Raw genomic sequence first — 21,334 nt, 5'->3', positions numbered from 1 at the left:
TCTTAATTATTATCAATATGACAATTCAAGAAAAAAAGAGGAATAACTTTTTCACTAACACCTTTGTGAACCCTTTGTTTAGGCACAAGAAAATATTACTAGTTCAAAATAAATAAATAAATCAACAAAGCAATAAATAAGGGAGAGGCTACAGCTGTTTTAACTCAGATTACTGCCAATATTTAAAAAAAAATTGATTTAAAAAATCCTTCATTTTGTATTAGCTTTTGATAAAGATTTCCTATTTTTGATGCTTTAATCACCTCATGAGAATCATGTAGTCTTTCTCAGATCCTTGTGGGTGTCAGAACCATAGGGCAAGACACCAGGCAAAGCCCACCCCATCTCTGTGCACCTAACAGATTATTTTGCAAGGTTTTATTAATCTCTTAAACTAGAAACTATAATAACATATTTAATTAACCAATTAAAGAATGAACAAATAATGTGGCAGACTGCCCCATGGATAGATAAAAATCTCAAACACTCCAGCAGTGAATTACCTGCTTTAACCACTAGAGGTAACTATGTTAAATGCACACTTGTACAACTAAAAGTTGTACAAGAGGAGCAGATGAATACCTGTCTCTTTTTAATATCATGTGACACAAGCAAGGAAATAGAGGAGGAATTGTTACATGACAGTTTTGGGCACCTAGAGGCATTTCCCTAACACATTTGCAGGTTTTTCTTTTCCTTTGTGAATTGACAATGTGAGCAAAGAGCAATTTGTTTTCCCAACCCACAGGTATTTTTAGGTGCTTTTGACCAAAGTTAAAATGGTGAGGGATCCAAGGGGAATGTCAGCTCACATCTATATATTTAGTTGTTGCTGGTCAAGGTGGACATGCCAAGAGACATGGTGTCCATCATGGATAAAAAATGGCCACACTGGGAGCTCCCACTTTCAACTTTCTGGTGTTGAAAGGTAGGAGCTATGTGGCCAATATATTAGAATCTAACATTCCAAATCCTCTTTTATTTAAATTCCTCCATGATTTTTAACATCTTCAATACCTGAACTTGATTAAAAAACCGAAGCAGATCAGAATGCTGGGGTTCAACCCTTACTAATTGTTCACTTCTACTTTTGGCATATCTGCTTCTAAACTGAATCAGAAATTAAATCTTCTCTAAGCTCCTTTGGGAGCTGAGAAGCTACATCACCCTCCTGCTACAATTTTCCTTATCTGTTAAATTAAGATAATGTCACTTATCACAATTAACCTTCTAAAATATTGTTACATTGCAAACTACAGGAAGACAAGTACTGCAAGAGCTATGAATGCACACTGAGGCCTCCTCCTACAACTTTACTTATAAAAGAGCAGCACCTAGAACAGAAAAAAACAGGGCCAGGACCTCATTGCAGCTGGCAACGTGTCATACAAAAACAACATGACAGTCTCTGCCTACACAGAGCTTACTACAAACTGCTCTACTAAAGCAGCAAATATCTTTTCATGTTATGTGGGGTCTCCCAAAATCTGACAGTGCACCATCCTTTAGAAAGCAAGGCTAGAACTAATCTTATGCTCTTGCAAAAAGTGAAGGCTCAACACAAAAGGCCTGAGATAGAAACCATATAAGTAGTTGATCCTACTAGTTAATAAATTAATACATAATGACTTGTAAGTAGTATGTTTTTACCCTCAGTTTAAATGAAAATAATGTAATTCCCAGAAAATGAAAGGTGAAATCCAAGGAAGCCTGTGAGAAATTCTTACAAAGAAAACGGGTTATTCCTCAAAAGCTGTGGAAAATTTCTACAAAATACATATAGAATGTCTTAGAAAGCAGAGGGGAAATTACTTGAATTTACAGGAGAAAATATCTGGGCAGCACAGAGAAAATTTCCAGAAGGCAGGGAGGAATTCCTTGAAAGCACAAGAAAAATTTTTTAGAACATGCAAGGTAAGTTCCTACAAAGTACAGAGCAAACATACCTGCCTAGAGGGGAGATTCCTCAGAAAGCACAAAGAAAATTCACAAAACATAAGAGGTTAAATTCCTAGGAAGCAGACATGGAGAATTACTGAACACCAGAGATATACTCCTGGAAATGAAAGAGGGAATTTCCAGAAGGCACATAGCAATTCCTGTGAATTGAGGGGAAATTATTATGATGCACCACTGGGAAAAAACACACCAAAAAAAAATGTTGGGAAATAATCCTGGAAAGTGATGAGGAAATATAAGTAGAAAGCAGAAGCTGGCATTTCGTAGACAGCACAGTGCAAATGCCTGGAAAGCTGAGAGGTGAATTCCTAGAAAGCAGGCCAGGAATTCCTAGAAAGCACATGAGCACTTTCCTAGAGATTCCCAGAGCCAGGTGTGTCCTGTGCAGCACTACAGCCCTTTAACAGCTGCATCAGATTTTGCCTGAACAGGGAGCAGAAGCACTGGAATACTGGGTCACCCCTGCCCTCAGTGACAAAACCTAACAATAACTAGGCAGTCCAAGCCAAGAGAAAACCGTGGCTTAGGTCAGACACTTCTGGAGACCTCCTCTTCTAGACCAACACATTTGCTTTTTTCTGTGGCCACTGCGATCAGAATCACAAAGGAAAGGAGGCAGAAGACAGGGGTAACCCTTCCTCGCTGTGTGTTGCAGGTCCTCCAAGCCTGGACACAGCTAAAATCCTGCTTTCACATGTGCCCCAAACTGGTCCCCGTGTACTAGGATAAAAAAATAAAATAAAAAAAAAAAAGCTCAAAAACCTTTTCCATGCTCCTCCTTCCTTTTCCTCTTGATTTTGCTCAACATTTCTGTGTTATCCCTAAATTACACTGAGGATATATGAAAGATACGGTGGACCAGTTTATAATCAGAGATTACAGACACTGGTTACTACTTAATCACCAGTTATGAGTAGCAGTCAGTAGTTATTAACACAGATCTCAACACCTTCATCAATTAGCATCTTTTACTTGGAGTTTTAAAATACTGCAATGGGAGATTTTGAGAACCACAAGAAACAAAGGGACACAGGATTCCCATTAATTTTCTTTGGTCAGTAAAATAAAGGAGGAAGAAAGCACATGAGGCTCAGCATCAAATTAACTAGTCTTATTACATTATAAGAAAAAACTGAAGGGTCTGCTGTGGAGAGTTTGGCTTGCCAGTCTGAAAAGCCTCCAGAGTTAAGAAAAAGTCTTCACTAAATAGGAAACATTCACGTCTGTGCCACTGAAGACATCTGCGCTATAAAATCTGCTGTGAACAAGCTACAATTTCTGTTCTGTACAATCCTGACGCCTTAGTCCCTGTTATAAAGACAGATCTCCCATTGACAGCAGCAGAGAGGGAAAAATGACTGCGGGATTAGATCCTACATTTCACTAGTTTTTATTTATGGCCACTTACCAACACCAACCACTTACCACTTCTAGAACATGTCAAATTACTCCATCCAACCACAGACTCAAATATATTCATATCAGCTTCAAACTGACTATAAAGTCAGCGTGAAGGTTCATGAATAAAGAGAAATTCTGGTGACAAGGCACAGGAATCTTAAAGCAACTCAAACTGCCTGTAAGACAAGGGAAAGTCAACCAGTGTTTGCATTTAACACAACGACCTTGAGCCATCAGTACAAGCACACAGAGAGATACATGGCAATTTTAACAACTGGCCAGCAACAAACACTCTTTGAATTAAGAAAGCTGTCACAAAGAGATGGGAAAAGTCATCTGTACCTTTCTTTCTTTAGTGACTGCTGAAAAGCCCACAGCAGAACTGTAAATGCGATTAAATAAATGCGGATTTCAGCTACCCAAAGATGTTTATGGTAATTCCAGTGAAGTCAGTGTAGTCACACTACATTTACACTAGGTCAGTGGGATCAGAATCAAACCCTAAGTGACTAAAATCAACAGAGCACAGCATCTGCTGATACAACTGCCCAAAAAATCGCAATAAGCCTCCGGCATGTTATTATCAGATTACATGATTTCACTGTCAGGCTGAGGGGTTTGAAGAGCAACTACAAACTGTGGAGGATTTAATTTTCACAGGCAAAGGATCTCTTCTTTCAATTAAAAGGACAAGATCATGTTGTTTCTTCAAAGATAAAACTTAGTTTTATTCTTCTCTTGTAAGATGATAGATAGAAACATTCTTGCCCGGTATTTTATGAGATAAAACATTTTTATCTGTGACTGGAATGCGAAGAACAGGAAAGATGGATTTCTTTTAAGAAAGCCAGAGAGTGTTTGCCATGCAGAACCACCAGAGATTACAACATTACAATTACAATTGACATAACACTGTGAAGTGTTTCTGCAAATAGCAGAAACAGTGGCCAAAAGTTTATTTAGTTCTCATTGATAATAAGATGTAAAAACAGATTCAGCCTTCCAACATCAGACTGGAGCTTGTTGTCTCTAAATAAAGACTAATGGGCTTACAGAAATTATGGCTCATGAAAATTCTAAGTAGTAAATGGATGTGTTATGGTATATACTCAGTACTTCTAGAAATCTAACAAAGATCTTTCCTTAACCCCACCGACATTGAAAATTTTTATAAGTTTTCAACATTTTCCTATTCTGATAGCATTTTCCTTTCCTTTCTTCCACCTTCCTAACTTCTTCCCTTCACTCTGTGCATTTCAGAGTGCTGGGTTAATTGCTCTTAGTAAAGTAGACACAAAACTTCACAGCTTTCTAAATGAAACAAAAAAAATCAGCAAATATACAATCTTGAATCATTTGAAATAGTCTTTTTTAGATTACTTGCAGTTGCTAGTTAGTAAAATTTAGCAAATCAGAGGTCAAGTTTGTAGTTCTTGGCAAAATGAAACCCACAAGCACAGACAAAAGGGGACACCATTTTTCACAGCTCTGAATCAAGATTCTGGCTGCCTTTCTGCACTCACAGTTGTCCTACTCCTAGCTTGGCAGAAATACAGGGTGAATGTTCACACTCACCAAGTGCCAAGGCAGCCTGCAACGCTTAAAAACCAGAACTGGCAGTCTTGTCAGCAAAAGGAATTTATTCTGACTTCACCAAAACTGGACCAGCCACTAAGACCCAATTCAGTAGCCACCACCAACCACTGCGTTTGGAACTGTCGGAGAAGGATCCCAAACGTGCACCTAAGCCCCAGGGCTGGGAAACAGCTAATGAAACACGTGGGAAAAGCTTGGTGTTTGGCAGCCTAGAACAGGCAAACAGTTCAGACAAGAAAAATGCAATTAATGGTTGCCTGCTGGGTTGTGCTTTACATTCCTTCCTGTGCTCAGGAACTAGAATGCCCAACCTGAAACTGTGACTGAAAATGTCTCAGTGCTGACACCCACATCCCAGGCCATTCTCTTTGACATCGTGGCAGTCATACAATCTGTTCGGCAGCTGTACTGGTTTGGCACAGCCTGGTTTTAGGTAGCAGGGAGGCCACAAAGATGGATCCTGCGAGGAAGCTGCTGGAAGCTTCCACCAGGTCTGACAGAGCCAATGGCTGATGGCTCTGAAGATAGACATGCTGCTGGCCAAAACTGGGCCAATGAGAGAGGGCTTGGTAGCACCTCTGTGATGACATATTTAAGAAGAAAATCAAAACAAAGTCACACAGTTTTGCCTTCCAATCAGAGAAGAGGAGATGGTGAGAACATGTGAGGAAAACAGCATGGGACACCACGGGCAGTGGAGAAGGAGGGGGAGGAGGTGCTCCAGGCCCTGGAGCCGAGGGGCCTCTGCAGGCCGTGGTGCAGACCATGGTGAAGCAGCTGTGCCCCTGCAGCCCATGGGGATCCACGGGGGATGCAGAGATCCACCTGCAGCCCCAGGGGGAGGTGGTGCCCGTGCCAGAGCAGGTGGAGGCCTGGAGGAGGCTGTGTTCCAGTGGAAGACCCGGTGGGGAGAGAGGGCCCCGCTTCCAGGCTGGAGCAGCCTGTCCTTGGGGCCCTGCACCCCGTGGAAGAGACCCACGGCGCAGCAGTTTTGGGAGGACTGTGTGCCCGTGGGAGGCACTCACGCTGCAGCAGGGGCGGGGTGGCTGCTGCTGCTGAGAGTGGAGCCACGTGGGAGAGGTTCGTGGAGAGCTGTCTCCTGTGGGAGGGACCCCACAGGCTCACAGGGGAAGGACTCCTCTCCCGGAGCAGCGGAAGAAAATCTCGGTGATGAACTGACCAAACCCCCAGGCCCTGTCTCCTGGTGCCGTCAGGGGAAGGAGGGAGGGGCAGGGGGGAGAAAAGGTGTGTTTGAGGGTTTATTTTACTTCTCATTATCCTCCTCTGATTCTGTTAGCAATACATTCACTTTGTAACTTTTGCCCTTGAAGTGTTTTGTCCTGGTCCTTATGAACTCATGAAGTCTTCATTAATATTTTTTCCTGTTCCCTTCTCTGCCCAGCTGTGGCAGGGGAGGGTGAGTGAGCAGCTCTCGTGGGTACCTGGCATTGGGCCAGTGTCACACCACGACAGCAGGTGTCAGCACACAGGCCTGTAAAAAGGATGTTCCATTCAATAACATTTTGGGCTTATTAGCAAAATAATTAAAACCTTCGACTAAGGCAACCTACACAAAAGTTTTTACAGTATATAATAGCAATCAGTGTTGTAGGCAGTTACAGAAAACCCTGCAATTACCACCTTTTTGGTGTGTATGAATAAAATGTGATTTTTACACCAAAAAAAAAAAAAAAACCCAAACCACCAAAACTTGGGGTAACCATTGAGATACACACGAAATATACAAATATACACATGAATATATATAATTTAACATCCAGCATAAGTGCTGTTACGGTTCAATTATATACTGTTCTTTCTTTTTTTGTGATTTTTCAGCATTGATATATTTTGCCTCTGTCATACTGCATAGCCATGGGAGTGCTCAAGGATTATCTTAGAGGGGATGAAATATCAGAAGCCATTGCTGTAATTTATTAGGTCCAGTTCTAACATCTCATGGAGCTGGGCATACCACTAGCTGCTGATAATTTTCATTTCCTTGTATTTAACGCTGCTGAAAGAATGTATCACTTTTATTAATAAGAAAACAAATTTCTCCCCTAACTTTCTCTACAAGTTTTTTTTTAAATAATTTTTCTTTTTTTCCCTCACCAAGTAAGTTTAGCTCTGAAATTCTCTTTCATCTCCTGAGATGTGATCCTACATCTCCTCTGCAGGTAGAATTTTATTTGAAGTAAACCACAACATAAGAGACAAATCCCTAGATTCAAGTCACTGGAAATGCCTTTGCCTAAAAAAGTCAAATGGGAAGAAAGACCTTCATACAAGAAATATGGTTGACTGCATGTACACATAATTTCATTGGAAAATGCACCAAAAAAATGCAATTTTTATCGCCTATTTCAATATATTATTTGATGCATATCTTTATGTTGCTATACATTTAAAAAATACAAAATCCTAAATTACTTTTTTATCTTTCATTTTGTTCAAATGTTTCACAACTTAAGCCTACCGTATTACAAGGCTCTTCAGGAGACTTAAATAGTATTAAAATACTGTCTTCAATTTGAAGGGCAAAATACCTGGAAAATTAAGGTCACATAATGTTTCAGAACCTAATGGAGTATGGATTTCTGCTTGGAGTACTTCAACCAGAAACCTCAGTAATCTTAAATCTGTCTCTGCTAGGCATAATAAGTTTTAAAAGTTTGAATGAATTTCAGGGTATATTTTGTATACCCTGTAATTTCTGAGCAGGGCACAAAGCATTAAGTTCAGAATACTCAGCTGCCATAGAAGAGAAAAATCATTCAAATCAAAAGCACTCTTACAGGATGTTAGGAATAGACAGCTGCAGTAATAGATTTTGAAGCAGTAAATACGATGTTAATTTCTTGCACTAGTGTTTAAATAGACATAAACACCACTGTCATAATAGGGCATGGGGTTATTAAAACTTGGCATGCTTAAAAGGCATGCACCACCACACACAAAAACTAATCTGCATCTGGCACCTATTGCTTGACTTCTTGGGTGATTCTTGTGTCAGTGATCATTTCCTAAGGGTGCCCAAGGCAGATAACTCAGAGCATAACAGAGAACAGCCTAAAGCCTCTTCAGGCTAGGAATATTTTTCAGTATGCTGTAATGGATTTTTGTTTTAATACCTGACCTCTTATGGTCAACATCAGCCAAGAAAAGCCACCACACTACTATTCAGCCCCCAGGAGACCCCAAAGACAGCAGGGCTTACAGGGAAGACCCTGTGCTACTGCAACCTCCCACTGTCTTCTCAGCAGCTCATGGGGACACATGTGAGCAAGCAGCAGATTTCAGAGCTGTGACTGGGTATCAGGAATTCCTCTACCATTCCAGCTACCAAATAAAAGATCTAACTCTATCTCTTGGCTAGAAGTAAAACCATGACTTTATAAAATAATCTTTGATGCCAGATGTGGAGAAATTAGTTACCAGCCATGACTTCTCAGCTGCACAGCAGAGGCCCCACCTGCATTACTCCAATTGTCCATACAAAAGGGAGAGGACAGGAGTTGCCTTTGCCTAATCTGAACCAAATTTAGTCACGGAAAAGGAGAATCCTAGGAAGGTATTTACATAGGTTGCATCAACAATCCTCCCGAAACCTGCAGACAAACCAGGAAGAAATAAATCCAAAGCCAAAGGAACACGATGTTGCTCATAGTACTTTAAATAAGATATTCACCAAGTTCAGCAACCTGGTTACCTGTAGATACCTGTGTACACATGATACTTTTTTACATGGAGTCCAGTCTTAAGCATAAAATCTCTAAGATAAAAGAAAAAAACCCAAACTAGTACCCTTTGAAAGAGTGCTAGCAATAAGACCTCATTTGTAGACTGTACGATGAAAAATAATATCAAAACATTGCAGCCTTTTCCCAGGAAATATGTGGTTGGCTTCCATAACAACCTGACACCAGTCTTGGTAGAACCCACATTAGCTTCTCTCTTGCCTCACCTGAGGTCACATGTAGACATATATGAACACTTTTTAAAAACTCCTAACACTGAGAAGTGTTCCTCACACCAGTATCACATCAAAGATTCATTATGCCACAAACGAGCTTCAGTGATCCTGAAGAGTTTGTAAGATACTTATGCAGGAAACTGGGGCTGCACAGCAAACATGGATTTTCCAAAGCAAAATCCAAAATGAATGAATATCTGAAAATCTAGACAAGAATAGAGGTATTAGTACCATTTCTCTCAATTTTGTTCCCCATATAGAGCAGCTTGAGAGGCCATTACCACCTAATGAGTCAAAAAAACACTGAAATAATATCCTAAAAATCCAGAGCACTCTATATAAACCTGCCCAAGGCAAAGGTGATTCAAAACCATAGCACCAAGGCTACAGACACCCGGTGTTTCATTGACTGCTGTAAGAAATCCATGATATGCAGATAAGAATGACTAATTAATACATGTAATGTGTAATACATGTTAATTTTGGTATGTAGTGAGAATTCCAGCACAGGAAGCTGAATGCATCACCATGCTGTTTTCATACAGGGAATATCTACAAAATCTTCTTTTTTTGTTTGTTTTTTTGTTACCCAGTCAGCTTAGGATGACAGCATTATAGTTGTGCTTTAATACATTAGGAACAATACACTGAATTTGATGCCAAAATTATGTGGTGATAACAAGCATGATTTTTAGCAGTCAGTTAACAACTACACCAGAATGGTTCAACTGCAATTACTTAGAGACATCGTAAAAAATCACGAACTTAAAATCCAAAAGTAACTCTAAATGTTTAAGAAAACGTAAACTCAATTTCCAACAGCCAGTCACAAATGCATAGAATCTATTTGCTAAACATTTTGAATCATCTACTGCATCATTTAGTTCACCCACAAGGTGGCATCTTTATCCTACATTTCCTTTTTTAATAGCCTGGAGAAGATCAACCTATCCTTTATAAAAGGTGCTGTGACCTCAGATGAAAACTGGAGGCCACTGTACAAAGACTTGTTAGAATTCATATTCAGAAATCATCAATATTTCTTCCTTTCAGATCAAACATTTACTGATCTCACCATTGAGATGGGAATCAATTTGGAGTCATGGCATCCAGCCCAACACTTTTCCCACAGTAAATATAAAAGAGAAAGTGCTTTAGACATGATTGCAGGAAAATCTCTTGGTATTCTGTGTACTGATACTTGGTATTCTCAGTATTAAAGCTTTCATAATGAAAGCTCTATGACATGTATAAAGCTGGCTTAAACACGTAAAGCCAGCCTTAAAACTGTCTGATACCAATCAAAACAGCTCAGTCACTCAGTACTTACCCACAAAAATCTGAATTTTAAAAGCTATCTACGGTTTATCACTAAAAAATTAAATAAGGCATCAGCTAAACACGGGCCTGCCAAAGAAAAAGCATTCTATGCTGCATGAAGTTACACAGGTAAACAACTATATCATTATGTATTTTAAATTAATTCTAAAATTGCAAGTAATTGCAGATTTCACTGTGTCTGTGCAAATGCACTGAAGGTCACACTAATTAAAAATTAATTTTCTATGTGACAGTAAGGCAGATTTTGATGCAAAGTCACAAATCAGGTAATTATTTTAAGAAGAAAAAGGTGAGCAATTAAGTAGGCCTTTCTCCCTAAAAGTTGTTAACCCTGGTGTCTTGTTTTCAGTGCTGTTCTTTTGTGTTTGGTTTTCTGCCATAATAAAATGTATGTATTCCTTAATTCCATACTTTGTTATCATGAACTGGGAAGGTACCAATTTCTCTCTTACATTAAATAAAAAAGTTCCCAGGAACACACATGGCTGAGTGCACACAAACACATGCTCAGCTATTTACATTATGCAAAAATCTCAAAATAACATCTATAATCTCAAAGATTGGCAAGGTGGAAAAGGGTACAGAAAACTGTTCCTAGGATCTCCCAGAGTATATCACATTTGAGCATTTTACTTAAGATATTCCTTGAAAATGAAAACTCAGTGGTACTAAATTAAATGTCATTCATTTTTACTGCCATCAACATGCAGTTTGAACAGTCGTAAAATGCAGAAATCTATCAAAATTTAGGAATACAAACAGGGGCATAGGAATTATGTGCACTGTTGTAAGATAGTTATTTACTGAAGAGAAATGTCAAGAGTAAAAGTTAATTCTTACTGTTACTTTACTTTTCCCATCCAATACAACTGTCTATATTCCTCCTTAAAGGTTGCCTGCCATCAAATTTGATGCACTTGTTCCAAACTTCTTCAACTGGAAGACCCCTAAAGGTTTTTCACTTATAACACAGGCTATTGCAGAATTTTTGCACAGACTGCTGTACACAGAATATGAAACTGTTTCTGCAGTTAAAAAAACTAATATAAGTGAAATAAGATATACCAGTAAAAACCACCCTCTTACATAAATATTTATCTTAGTAGGCATTGGGCTGTGTCAATGGAATAGCCTCCAATAAAATTTATGTACCTGTTGTGATGGTTTATTAAAGACTTCTTCTAATATAAGTTCCTACCTTCCCTCTAAACTTCTGGCTTGGCACACAGTACATGAAAAGAGAAATCATCTAAAAAACACAACCCTGTAACCTTTCTATGCCTACACACTAAAAACCTGAGAAATTAGATAAGACTTTTCTGCCTTGGGTAAGGAAGCAGACGAAAACATGTTTCAGTGCAAAGCAGCCAACAAACAAGAAAACAACAAAATAAAAATATCCCACAAATAAAAAGTCCTTTTGGTTGATTTTCTGGTGGGTACAGGAGCATGAAAAAATTAGCAGCTGTACTGTAACCTCATAAATAATAACTTTAGTCTGAGTTTATAATTGATTATTTTAGGAAAATTTAGGAAAATGAAATCAATATCTGCCAAATTTATGAGCTGGACTAAAATGAGGGCAGAAGAAACAAGAGTTTTGTTATGTGTGCATTTGCCCCACATGTCTAGCCACAGTCAACAGAGAGGGGTTATTTGAAAGAAGGACCTCTATTGAATTTATTTTTCTTAACTACACATGTGAGTTCAGTTCCTGAAGTATTTTAAGGTGGACTTGAAACCCTTCTGCTACTATAAAAGAAGGTGAGGGTTGAAATGTGATGTATCAAGCTCCCACAAACCAAGCAAAGATCATGAAGGCCTTTCAAAGCTGAAGGAAAGGTCTTTTTGCCTCAGAGATAAACAAGTGTAGTAAGGAGTCAATCAAGGCAATGATCTGGCTTGAAAACTGATCTATTTTAAATAGGAGTGTAACAAAATATTCTATATTTCACCAACACCAGACCTGAGTAGAGACAATAGTCCTCTCACCCCTTCATTGGAACTTCTACCTGGCACAATCTGAATGATCAAGTCTAATTCCATGCAATGCAGGCAGCCACACAAAGGATGCTTACTTTGAAAAAATCCACTGAAGAATTGATTTAAAATATATTAAATATTCTATATGTGCTGTTTCAACACCATTTCTGCATTTGGTATCTTGCCCAGAGCTCTGAGAGCAGGTGTCCCCAGTTTCAGTGATGGATCCAGTGTGGATCCATCCATCCTGGATGCACTTCTGAGTATTAATGCATAACAGCATCATTTGTTAGCTGTTGCTAATTAGTACCTCTAATGAAAAATGCTAGACACAAAATAGGCTGCTTCTCCAGGTGAAGACATTTCATTGTCTAGAGAAATTAAGTGGTGTACAAAACCTACAGTTTTCCTCCCAACTGTATTAAGTATTAGGCTATCAGGAATACTTTTCCCATACCAAAGGAAAAAAATTATTTTTTCCTTCCTATCAAATTGAAAGCACATACAAATTCCCATTTCTGTTTTGTTGAAGCATTCAAAAAAAACCACTTCTTTTTTTGACAATTATTTCTCATGCAAGGAATGGAGATCAGAAGACTTTGCATGCCTCATGGACCAAAGCAAACATCGAAAAAAAATTGGTTTGGAAGCCTTACAGCTTATGTAAATAAGTATAATGTATTTTCAAGGCAACAATAACCATGTACTATAAAAATTATAGAATGATTGAAGTGGTTTCTACTTTTCCCTCCCCTCAGTACTGTCCAACAACACATGAAGCATATACCTTGATAAGAACTATATTCAAGAACCATAAAAAATGTTAGTTTTCAATTCACCTATCTGTTCATGTCTAAAGAGATCACAAATATTCTCAACAGCACTTTTAATAAATAACCACCTTATTTTTATAAAGAAATATGTCTTTTTTTCTAATTAAGATGGCCTTGCTAAGTAGATACAAAAATAATTATTTAGAGGACAGGTTTGCTGTGGAGGAGCAGCAAATGTTCTTTCAAAAAATGGTTCTACATGCTGAGAGTCTAAATTTCATGCCATGTGATGTTCTAATAAAGCATATCTACAAAATACAGAAATGTTCCTGAGCCAATGGGGAGCAAAGAAAAACTCTTTGAACCCTCAGCTAAAATTTTAGAGGATAGAAGAAACAAGATATGCAGGTGGGCATATTAAATGTCACACTATGTTACTGCAGTTTTATAAGAATATTCATTTTTTTAATATTTAATTTATTTTTTTTTCTTTTCACTTCAGTATTAATCACCACTGCATTTGACCAGTGTCAGGCACTGCTTCAACAATCTTCTTATGAGATAAGAAGTTAAAAGCATTTGGTACATGGCAACCTAGTGGACAGAAAATTAAAATGAACCTGGTCCAACTTCACCAAATTTAGGGAGTTTATTATAATTCCATGAAGTGAAATCGTTCTCCAATGAAAACAGTTCAAACTCTACCACCATTAACAGGTATCACAATCATCCATGACGAGATTAAATTTCAAGCACTCTCTCACAGAAATCTATGATCCTCCCCAAAATACAGTGATGTGGATGAACACATTTCAAATCCGACATGACAGAACTTACAGACAACTTACAAATAATGGAAATCTCTTGGATTTGAGAGATCATGTTTTCTCAGGCATTCCAAGAAAGATAATTTATACCTTGTGACGGTTCAGAAAAAAGAAATAAAAAGCCCAGACAAAAGGTACAGGACCTGATCCTTCTTCTAGACCAAGTGATCAAGATTTATTTACTTGGATATGCATTAAAATACAAAATTATGAACTATTAAAATCCTAAAGTTACTGGTATTTCGTGTGCTTCTGTTGTAGCTCAGTTTATATGTTCAGCACAAAGAAACCTCAATTTAGGTTGGCATGTGAGCACACTGACAATTTTTAATGTTAAAAAAGGTGAAACTGTTAAAGAAGATTTTGCACAAGACAAAAGTATCCTTGTCCAGCATTCAAGGCTGCTCCACAGTGTGCTTGGCACAGCAGGTTGGAATTACACTAACACGAGATTCAGCACTGGGAATCTCAGGAACCTCCAATTTCAGCAACTTCCCATTCATCTGCTGATCCCCCAAAATGCTTGGGGTTTACTCTAAACTAAGAAATGTTATTACCAGCATTCAAATAAACACAACTCCACTGTGCAGCCAACAATAGCTATAGAAATATGAACGATGAAAACGTGACATAATACAAATTATCTGGAAGCAATTGGTATTTGCTAGTTTTAAACACAACTGAGTGCTCTACTGCCAAAAGAAAAAGTACAGGAAACACCAGAGGAGCCTGTCCTTTAAAAGATATTTGCATAAGAAATGGCAGTGGGAAAAACTTTACACTCCATCTCACTCCCACCTTAAGTGTCTTATTGCACCAAGTACATCAGCAAAGCTGCCACGAGCAGATGCTAACACTGTAATTAATTCTCAGGACCCTTTTGTTTTACTACAGGGAACGAACGTGAAATAGTTGGGTGAACTAAATTGAGCATCAAGTACATTCAGTTGCTGATGGCAAATTGATTTTTTCACAGCAGGCTATCAGTACAATTTCAGACAAGCATTTCATTAAGACACAGCATACATAACTCCTTATAACTTTGAACTACCTTCAACACAGCATTAGGATCAAAGAACAATCAAGTCTTAGAGACTATTCTTAAAATAAAAAATGGGCACTTGACACCATGTTCTCCAGACAGAGGAAAACAAAAATCAAGCTCCAAAAGCTTGCTTGTGCAGCATTTAATTGTGCTAACAGCATAACTGGCATGAACTCTTGCACGGCAATTTCTATATGAATCTCCCAGCTTTTTTCTTAAAAACACCTGATGTCAGTTCTAGATGAAAAGCCACACAATCCCTGCTTTTTCCAAGCGACTTGTCACAGCAGTGCTCCTCTGACAATTAGGCAGTGAGGACAGCTGACTTAGCAGCACACCACAACATGGAGAAGTATTCTCCCTAGAGTCTGGCAGGCAGGGAGGTCATTCCTCTGCACCTTTCCTGGAGCTCGTTGTGAGGATGGAAGCAGTAATCAAGCAATACCAAAAACCAGGAGGGCTCTGAGCAATGCTATTCACACAGTCGAAACCCCAGCATGAATTCTCTCCAACTCATCCCACCAGAAGGTCTTCTACAAGTTATAGCACCACCTGATTCAAAGCAGGAGCCTGGGAGGAATCTGGGCAGGATAAATGAAAAGTGAGATCAAAACAAAAAATGCAGAAAACAGTGTTGCCGCAAACTAATCTTGGATTTTTTGTATGTACTTAGAGGGTCAAATATGTTAGTTATTCTGTTTGGTTCTCATTTGGGTTCAGCAATGACTAAAGTTCCAAATTAATAAAACTTCAAACTAACAAAAGTTCATGCTGAATTCCTGTTCAAGGAAAGAAAATAAAAATGTTCAAGTTAGTATTTCCTCCAAGTTCTGTTCAATTAGCTGGACTTATATAAAAAACAGTGGGGAAAATGCTGCCTTGTTTGGTGTTTTTGCTGTAACCTTTCTGACAGGGTTACTGGGCCTCTACTTAATGAGAATTTTTAGTTGAAAGCTCAGCCTGAAATGATGCTGAACTCTGTACAGCAACAGAAGCTACCAAATTATCTTCCTCTTCTATTCACTTCCTGTCCTACCTATCCCACAGAGCCTTATCTCACACATGCCAAAACTTCCTATTCCCTCCTCCATTCCCACTCTACCTTTCCATCACTTCATCTGGTACTCAGCTGCCTCTTTATGAGCTCCACACAGTCATTTCTGTCATGCTTTTTTTTTTTCCCAGCTCCTCCCTTAGCTCCATCTCTGATCCAATTTTTCCTTCATTCTTATTTGTTCTCTTTTACCTTCCTGGTATTCTCTCTAAAATCATCCAGATTCCAAACCCAGCGGGGGATATCAGAAATATTGGTCATCTTTGTTGCACCAGTCTAAACCTGAACCTGCAAAGATTTAGAAGACCCCACAGTCCCACACCAAAATGAGTGACAGGTAGTAGGTAAATTTAAAATGATCAGCAGTGAAATAAATATTCAAAACAGTCCTGTAAGTGAAAGATAAGTATTTAGTTCAAGAGGCCCAAATTAGGACTTAGTGTCAGATTACAGTTGTATTCTTATAACTGCAAGGGGTTTTAATTTTTCAGAGTTGGCATTAAAAAAATCTAGAATTTTTAACAAACAGTTTTAGATTGCTTGTTTTGTTCATTTTAGCTCAAGCTAATTATTCCATGTACTCGATTGTTTTTTTTAAAAATGCAAATTTGATGCACAAAAATATGTCAATATGGGGAAATTCATTACATTTTCCATATGAAGCAGTTCAGGCAAATATCTAACTGTATATGAAAACTCAAAAAATGCAACTAATAAATCACAAGCAGAGTTTCCTCAGTTCTGTTACAGTTGCTTAAGATGATGAAACAAAACACGTACTTTAATTGGTTGTTCCTTGTTCTTTAACACAGTGCTGTTTTCCCTGTGAGATTTCAAATGATAAGTAACTGGAAATTAGGAAGAGAATTAGTCCATTATTCTGCAGCAATGACACAATGATTAATTATATTAGCTTACTGCCCCTTCTGCTTTCAAACCCTACAGTCACAAAATTAGTTTTGTTCAATATTCCAGAAGGGATACGAAAATTAAATTTACACAATTTAACAAATTCCTGCAGGAAAGCCATACTCATCTAAGAAAGTAGATGGATGGATCTTCTAATTTACAATAATATGCAGATGGCACACCTACCCCTTACAGAGCAATGTGCAGACAAGGAAGCTTCCCAAAAGGCTCAGAAGAAGAGACTGTGAAGGGACATATGTGGAAGTAGATCAGGCAAGTCTGAGCTTGTGCATCCTCCTGGAAAGCACTCAAAAACTTTTCACCCTAATTCTACCTATACTTAATATTTATCATTTCTTTTATCCAGTTCTTTCTAAACCACATCATATTTTAAACACCCTGAGCATTTTCTATGCCCTAGTGAATAGGAAATAAATGAAAGGCTATTAGGGTCTAGGGAGGCAGATGGTGAATTAAAATCACCGCCACACCAACCCAAATCCCCACAACTCCCATGTTTCTGCTAAATAATGCAATTCAGGAAGAGCATATTACTTTTGAGAAACAATGCTTCTGCCACATTTTCAGCGTTGGAAAACACTGAGATGCAATCCTACCTTTACATAATTGAAAATCTTTGCTTTTCATTAACTGACTCTTTTTTTCCCTAGAATTATGAATAACATCAGAAATCTGGAACACTAAATACATATCTTAATGCCAGAACAGCCATGGCAACAGAGCCAGACTCAGCAGCTAACCTTTGTGCCTTAGCCCTGCCATGGACACTCTTTACTGGTTTCAGAATATCAAAATAAACTGACTGCAAAGCACTCTTTCTGCCTTTAAAAGAATAATACAAAACAAAACAAAGCTTCTGTGTGAAGAAGGCAAGGGCTCTGTAGGATCAAGGTCTGCACAGTTATGAAGTAGATTTGATCAAAGAGTCTGAATGTTTGCACTGCAATACAATCAGGACATAGCTACATTATTGGGAAAGAGGGGGAAAGTAGCAGTAAAGTTAAAGGACTTATTTATGCCTTGATTTAGAAAGTTGGTATTTCACATTGCCAACACACTGTACTTCAGGCAAGTAACTCTTAGATGACCTTTTCTGCAATCTCTGGATAAACTGGATCATTATGGGCAAACAGAGAAAGTTAGCAATGCACATTACCCAATAATAATTTTATCAGAATTAAACCCTGTACTTGACTGCAAATTCAGTTCATAATGAAAACAGACAGACTGTTAAATATGAGAGAATACCAAAATCTTCAGCTGATAAGCCAGAAAAATCTAGATACTTACAATTTATTAATTTTAAGATAAATTAACTCTCTACTTTTTTACTAATTTAAAACAAACACCATGACCCATAAATCACCTTTGACACATAAATACACTCAGAACCATCCAGGAAATACACCCATGGTGCTCAAGGACTGGAGACACAAGGCTCTCCCTGCACACAGGTCATATCCTGCAAGTGAATCCATGCCTGGCGCTGTGTACTTGTACATTCTGTTTATTTATAAAATTCTGTGGAAAAAGGGGAACAGTAGGACCTACTGCATGGCTTGCCTGTAACAGACTTTAATCCTTGGCACTGGAATTATTAAGACCCAGATAAATTTATTTTCAGAAAAAAAAACAACAAAAGAATACTCCTAAACAGAGGTGTCTCTAATAAATGTAAGTACTATTCTTAAATTATAAGAGTCATTAAGAGCATGATTTATAAGGTACTTCAACTAATTACATTTGTTTCCCCAAAGTTAATCACCACTGGAGAGGCAGCAAACATCACCTCAATGCTCGTGCCTGTAGTCAGTTCCCAGCCCAAGAGGCAGCACCTCTGGGGACCAGCACATTAAAAGCTACCTCTTCATGCAGTAGCTATCCATTTTCTTTTCTAAGTCTTCCAATATTCTTCCCATGCCAAAAATATTGTCATTTCTCTTTCATAAGTACCAATGCCTGAAGTACCTGATTGAAATATATTTGATTTTCCAGTAAAAAAAAAAAAAAAAGAAAAGAAAAAAAATTTAAAAGGTTCTATTTTAAAAAGTGCTTTTATTCTGCTCATTATACATTATGAAATAGGAATCTGAAGGTGCTGCAATCTCCCTCAATTACCTCAGGGCACTCAGTTACAGCTCATGCTAACTGGAAGGGGCTCACCCCAGTGGCCTCTCCCACTGTGTTTTTAAGAGCTTGGCATCTCCTACCAAACCCACTATTGAAACCCCAGGTTTGCTTCAGAAAGAATTAGTCCTAAAGGAAAGAAATTTAAAAAGCCTGGCTAAAAGACATTCTCCCCAACTCTTGGTATCACTATGTTACACAGGACTTTGAAACAGCAAAATTCAAATAGACAGGCCACCTTTCCAAAGTTTACTGTTAGATCTCAGATATTCACCCATTTAGGAACTGAGCTTTTAAAGACCCAGGTAACAGATGTATCAGCTTCTCCAGGTAGATTGGTATGCATTCCTCATATGCCAGTGTAGCTGACACTTTTTTTCCTGAAGAAAGATTATGAAATTCCTAGGCATAAAGACATGGAGGTGTATTTCTTAGCCCCGGAATAACCTGAAAACAGGTGGCTCCTGTGGTGACTTAGGGAGAAAATGGGGTTTTCTCCTGTTTTGCATACTATTTCATGGCATTACCACTAAAGTTTGACCACTTGTGCTCTCGTTTCTTGAGGGGTATTGAAATTTTCCTTGCATAGAGTGAGCTCCAGGAAGGAGTCCCCAAGTTACAATTTTACAGTGACTCGAGCACAGCACCTCCAGTTCTGTTCCTGGCTTGTGACCACAAGTACCAATGCTAAGAGAGCTTTTGCAAAGGCTTATTTAATGAAAGGGAATGCCTTTCAGGCAAAAAGGCAACTTAAAAAAAAAAAGAAAAAAGGAATGGGTTATAAGTATACTTCAATTCCTCAACATTTGCTATCCCTGAGAGTTTGGGAAGAACCCTACTACTTAAGCCATCTCTCTCTTGTCCTTCCAGGCATCCTTTCTAAATTACTTCAGTTTCAGTCTGAGAAAAAAAACACATCACAGCAAGTGTAGCCTGAGGTGACAGTGAGTGACTCAGGTACCTCTGAGAAAAGGCCACTTCCAGTAGAAGAGGTCACACATAACATGCCAGCTACATCAATAAAAATTGCTTGTTTGACCACTGTGGCTTGTGAATCAGGAGCAACACGGGCTCCTCTAAGACACCCACATTGCAGATTCATGTTCCAATCCAAGCTGCCAAACAAGTGCATTATTCCTGGCACATTGTCCCACCCCAGAAAAGCAGGCCAGGAGCCAGCTCACACAGCCACCTGCCAATCACCCAGGGTAAGAGGGAAAGGACTTCATACAGGGTGGGTGATGACAAGGACGTGTAATCCAACCTAAGCAGGGCTGTTTTGGGGAATCTGCCCCACTGTCCCCAGACTGCATTCTGCTGGCTACCTGCCCCTTGGGCTCAACTGCACACATACAGTTTGCAGGCTCCTTTTACAGCCTCTATTCAGACCTGAGAGGTTTCAATATAACCTTTTCTAGGCCTTCTGATGGTTGCTCCCAGCCTGCCTGTGCTGTAATTTACCTTCATTGTGTCTGGGTTGAGTTGACCTGGCTCATACGGGTCCATTCTTTGTTTATTCCATTGGTAGCCTGCACAGAGGAGACCCACTGAATTGTCTCTGTGTCCTTCCACAGAAAGGTTCAAGTCGAAATTGTCTGTGTACCTTGCCAGAAACTTAAGACCAACAGAAGTAAACAGTCCTGTCAAATAAAGGGCATAAAAGTCAATAGGAGAATAAGAATTCAGTATTATGACAATACAACAACAATAGTGAGGCTAAAAGACAAAACACATCAAAGCCTCACACAGAAAATGCTACTTTCTCATTCTCTTCATTTTCTAGTTCAAAATGTTAAGCACAAGTAAAAGCCACATGTGAAGAAAGGAACCACTGTGAAGGCTGCTGTGCTCCTCTCAGTCAGTACAAGACAATCTTGACCTTCATGCCACAATATTAAGCCAAAGTTCTTGAAAGGAGGCATTGTTTCAAAAGCCAGGCATTTTCTCAAGGGTGAGAAATGCCTATTAAAGACTAGGCTGAAACCCCTGAGGTCACATTACATTTGACATGTGACATCTAAACTTCTTTATCTGAAAAGGGAATTTAGAAAGCTCTGACTGCTCTGTGCTACTTAGCTGCGCTTTGAACAGGATCCAGCATAAGTGTGTACCAACAGGAAAGCTTTAGATAAGGCTTTAGATATCCTTGCTATTTATCTAAATATTTATCCTGTGATGTGTGAGTACACCTACCCCTCTCCTTTGGGCCTAAAGAAGGTTATTTCTGTTTTGGATAGGTCTGGCATGAAATACACAGCTGATAAAGTGCCACCAGCCACCCTGCCCCTGCAACACCAGAGGAAACAGGTTCCCTGAGATGGA

At 38.8% G+C, this 21,334-nt stretch overlaps 1 protein-coding gene across 8 annotated transcripts in view; it reads right to left on the bottom strand.

Moving 5' to 3' along the window:
* The window catches only part of STK33 (serine/threonine kinase 33), a 49,615-nt gene that overhangs the window by 24,751 nt on the left and 3,530 nt on the right, over nt 1-21,334 (bottom strand). For 7 of the 8 annotated variants that reach the window (XM_069015921.1, XM_069015926.1, XM_069015919.1 and 4 more), the window contains one exon: nt 20,474-20,652. In XM_069015921.1, the coding sequence (XP_068872022.1) occupies nt 20,474-20,652 (179 nt within the window). The remainder of the gene's footprint in view (nt 1-20,473; nt 20,653-21,334) is intronic. The other variant, XM_069015927.1, reaches the window with a different exon arrangement.

The sequence above is a fragment of the Aphelocoma coerulescens genome, chromosome 5 (assembly GCF_041296385.1).
Source record: "Aphelocoma coerulescens isolate FSJ_1873_10779 chromosome 5, UR_Acoe_1.0, whole genome shotgun sequence".
In the NCBI taxonomy this organism is placed as follows: Eukaryota; Metazoa; Chordata; class Aves; order Passeriformes; family Corvidae; genus Aphelocoma; species Aphelocoma coerulescens.
This window is presented reverse-complemented; position numbering and strand designations above follow the sequence as displayed.